Consider the following 4,689-nt stretch of genomic DNA (forward strand, 5'->3'; position numbering starts at 1 on the left):
GCTGTAACAGTCTTGAAGTCAGCATGGACATGAATTTGTCAGCGCGTTGTGCTTTGGTTCTTTTTCTGTTGGCATTTGTAGATTTGAAAATAGTCTCTGCTACAGGTGAGTTCTTCTAATTTGCCTACTTTGCATTATTTGTCATTATTTGTCATGAAACAAACTGTGACAATTTGTTGAGTTTTTTGAAGAAGCCTGCTACACTTGACTTAGGTGTTATAGCCTACCTAAGTGGTTATAAACAATAGCCTATAATTGTGCATAGCCCCTTTGAAAACTAAATTGTTGCTACCTTACTAAAAATACAAGCCAGTCATTATGACTTTGAAACAATCCAGCCTACACTTGGCCATTTTACGCATACACTGTAAAAACAATTCTAGTTGTTTCAACTAATTATTATGAAGTAAGTGGTTCCAAAGCCTTTTTCAGTTTATTCAACTTCTAGATAAAAGTGTGACCTGAACTCAACATTTTTAGTTGGCCCAAACTTAGCTCCAACTTGACAAAACATATGCAAAAATTAAGTCAACATATAATGATGTGTTTGTCAACTTGTGTCATATGTTCATTTAACTCGAAATTTTTATTTGGGCATCATAAAAGCACTATTTGTGTGTCTGTGTGTAACCAGTTGCACAGCCTTTTTAGTTAACATACAATGTTTTCAACCTACATATTTGAACCAATAGATTGTGAGTGTTCAGAAGGCTGTCATGCATTTTCATGGGTGTTATGGGGGAAACATTGATGATTGGGGACAAATGTCTCCAAAACTATTAATTAGACACTAAATTACTTGGAGCATGGCCTACAAACTTTCCAGAGATGCAAATTCCTATTTGTCAAATCCATCTCGACACAAACATGATAGATTTTCATAAATTGGTTCAGTCTAATTGTGTCCATGTTCATGTCTCTTTGTGGTAAGTTGGGTTCCCTGACATCTGCTCAAATTGTGTTACCAAAGACAAGCCTGGAGTGTGCCCTCGATGGGGCATAGGGATATGTGTAGAGTCATGTTCCAATGACAGTGACTGCCCCAATGATGAAAAATGCTGCTTCAATGGATGTGGTCATGTCTGCATTGCACCTTACACAGGTAGGATATGGTCCCAGAGTGACAGATACACCCATCTATTGCATTCATTACTGCTGCATTACTCTGGAAACAAGAAAGCTGGAGCTCTCTTTAGAGCTAAGACACTCAATTAAGAAGTCACATAATAGTAAGACTTCAATGGGAAGAGTCAGTGTAGGCTGACAAGTTGCTACCATGAACCTTTTTGTAATGGGGAAATGTAAGATCGCTAAAGATCATATTTAGTTTAGAGTGATCAACAAAACATTTAGTGTATACAGTTTATGTAATACACAATATTTCCAGTATCCTAGTTGTGACACTCAAGGTGTGGGTTGACGGTCACTAGACTTGATGCTGAATGTTATAGATTGTTCTCATATCTGTTGAAAGTGATTGACACCAGACTGGATGTCCAAGTACAAGGACCGAGGACACACTGATTATTCACTGTTGTATTGTACTGATGACATTCTGTGACCACTGTTTGATTCTGTAGCAGCTAACATTTATCGTAAGCATCTCCACACAAATATGACAGATTTTCAGAAAATGGTTCAGTCTAATTGTGTCCATGTTCATGTCTCTTTGTGGTAAGTTGGGTTCCTTGACATCTGCTCAAATTGTGTTCCCAAAGACAAGCCTGGAGTGTGCCCTCGTAGACGATGGGGCATGGGGATGTGTGCAGAGTTATGTTCCAATGACAGTGACTGCCCCAATGATGAAAAAATGCTGCCACAATGGATGTGGGCATGTCTGCATTGCACCTTACACAGGTAGGATATGTACCCAGAGTGACAGATACACCCATCTATTGCATTCATTACTGCTGCGTTACTCTGGAAACAAGAATGCTGGAGCTCTCTTTAGAGCTAAGACACTCAATTAAGAAGTCACATAATAGAAAGACTTCAATGTGAAGTGTCAGTGTAGATGTAACGGTCTTCGTCGTCCTCGGATGAAGGGGAAGAGAAATCAGACCAAAATGCAGCGTGGTAAGTGTTCGTCATTTTAATGTACAACTGAACACTAAAGCAACAAGCAAAACAAAAGAACAACCGAACAGTTCCGTCAGGTGCAAAACACTAAACAGAAAATATCTACCCACAAACCCCAAAGGAAAACAGGCTGCCTAAGTATGACTCCCAATCAGCAACAACAATATACAGCTGTTCCTGATTGAGAGTCATACCCAGCCGAAACAAAGAAATCCCAAACATATAAACACGGACATAGAATGCCCACCCAAATTACACCCTGACCAAACCTAAATAGAGACATAAAAAGGCTCTCTCAGGTCAGGGCGTGACAGTAGGCTGACAAGTTGCTACCATAAACCTATTTGTAATGGGGAAATGTAAGATCGCTAAAGATCATATTTAGTTTAGAGTGATCAACAAAACATTTAGTGTATACAGTTTATGTAATACACAGTATTTCCAGTATCCTAGTTGTGACACTCAAGGTGTGGGTTGACGGTCACTAGACTTGATGCTGAATGTTATGGATTGTTCTCATATCTGTTGAAAGTGATTGACGCCAGACTGGATGTCCAAGTACAAGGACCGAGGACACACTGATTATTCACTGTTGTATTGTACTGATGACATTCTGTGACCACTGTTTGATTCTGTAGCAGCTAACATTTATCGTAAGCATCTCCACACAAATATGACAGATTTTCAGAAAATGGTTCAGTCCAATTTTGTCTATGTTCATTTCTCTTTGTGGTAAGTCGGGTTCCCTGACATGTCTGCTCAAATTGTGTTCTCCCAAAGACAAGCCTGGAGTGTGCCCTCGTAGACGATGGGGCATGGGGATATGTGCAGAGTTATGTTCCAATGACAGTGACTGCCCCAATGATGAAAAATGCTGCCACAATGGATGTGGGCATGACTGCTTTGCACCTACACAGGTAGGATATGGTCCCAGAGTGACAGATACACACATTCATTGCATTCATTATTGCTGCATTACTCTGGAAACAAGAAAGATGGAGCTTGTAATGTACATTTCATACACATAGATATATATTTTTCACGTACACTCTCTTTAGAGCTGAGACACTAAATTAAGAGGATTTCCAAGATCCATGCAGGCCTTTAGAGTATATACCAATGTTGTGCAACATCTATACACTCTGAGTATACCAAACATTAGGAACACTTTCCTTTTTTTGAGTTGCACCCCTTTTGCCCTCAGAAAAGCCTCAACTCATCAGGGCATGGACTCTACAAGGTGTTGAAAGCAGTCCATTGGGATGCTGGCCCATGTTGACTCCAGAGCTTCTCACAGTTGTGTGATGTTGGCTGGATGTCCTTTGGTTGGTGGACCGTTGGCGGCAGGGTTGCCTAGTGGTCAGTCTCTGTCATGGAATGAGCATGTGTTCATAATGTTTTGTTCAGTCAGTTTGTAACACGCTGTTGTTGATAAAGTGATACAAATGTATATTTCAGGGAAAAGGATTTTGGGAATATCAGGCTGAGACTTCAGAGGAGTAGCAACATACGTTTCTTACGGTACAGCAATTCACAGAACATTAAGCTGACAATTTGTCAAGGGCCACCAACAGAATTCCAACTCATTGTAATAGTAATACCTTAATGGAAAGAATCAGTGTACAGATGATTTCCAGTGTTCTACTTGTGACACTCAAGGTGTGAGTTGATGGTCACTGGACTTGATGCTGAATGTTATGGATTGTTCTCATATCTGTTGATAGAGATTGACGCCAGACTTGAGGTACAAGGGTCGAGGACACACTGATTATTCACTGTTATATTGTATTGATGACATTCTGTCAACATTGTGTGATTCTGTAGCAGCTGACAAAGTCACTGCCTGTTTGTTTTGACTTCCTACAAGCCTCTAGAGCTGGTGTTTACAGAACATTTGGTGCTGTCTGATTAGAGTAGAAAGGGCATGTTTCCAAGATGCCAGTTAGACATTTTCTCTGCTTCTGTGCTGGAAGTGTTTCCCTGTTGCAACTTGTAATAAACTGGATATAATTTTTTTCTAAATAAAAAATTATTACTATTAACCCATCCACCTCTTTGGAGGACACAAATATTTTGGGGGTTTTACAGCTTTTCTGCTGCATATACATATATATATACATTTTACATATACATTTTATATGGATAGATTTGTTATGGATAGTATTGATTGACTTTACCTGCGTCTGCTTTTCTCGATTGTTAACCTGGAAATTCCTATAACACCTATGTTTCTACTGTATAACTGACCGCTTTTTCTCTGTTACCATAGTGAAGCCCGGTCGCTGTGTCCTGCCCAAGGGGACCTACATGTGTGCCGAGTACTGTTACAAAGATGGCCAGTGCCCCGAGGAACAGAAGTGTTTCCGGAAATGTTGATTCTACGCCTGCAGTGAGCCATTGAAGCTTTATTGGAAATTCTTATTAGTTATAAGAAATAACTAGAAAATTCTAATTATTACATGTACAATTATGTCTATGAAAACTGATGACTTTATGCAATAATAAATATGAAAAATAATCATAGCTTTTATGGAAACTGGACAAACTTCATGGACGCTCTGTGAATTGACAAACTCACGTGGATTGCTGAATTTGAATAAAACCAGATTT

At 39.4% G+C, this 4,689-nt stretch overlaps 1 protein-coding gene across 1 annotated transcript; it reads left to right on the forward strand.

The window, feature by feature from the left end:
• pwap (Perlwapin) lies at nucleotides 1–4,689 on the forward strand. Its single transcript, NM_001141474.1, is given in 6 exon segments — nucleotides 1–105; nucleotides 971–1,102; nucleotides 1,719–1,810; nucleotides 1,812–1,857; nucleotides 2,860–2,996; nucleotides 4,349–4,689. Coding segments are annotated over 6 exon segments (492 nt in total). The 5' UTR covers nucleotides 1–23; the 3' UTR covers nucleotides 4,352–4,689.

The sequence above is a fragment of the Salmo salar genome, chromosome ssa15 (genome assembly GCF_905237065.1).
Source record: "Salmo salar chromosome ssa15, Ssal_v3.1, whole genome shotgun sequence".
Classification (NCBI taxonomy): Eukaryota; Metazoa; Chordata; class Actinopteri; order Salmoniformes; family Salmonidae; genus Salmo; species Salmo salar.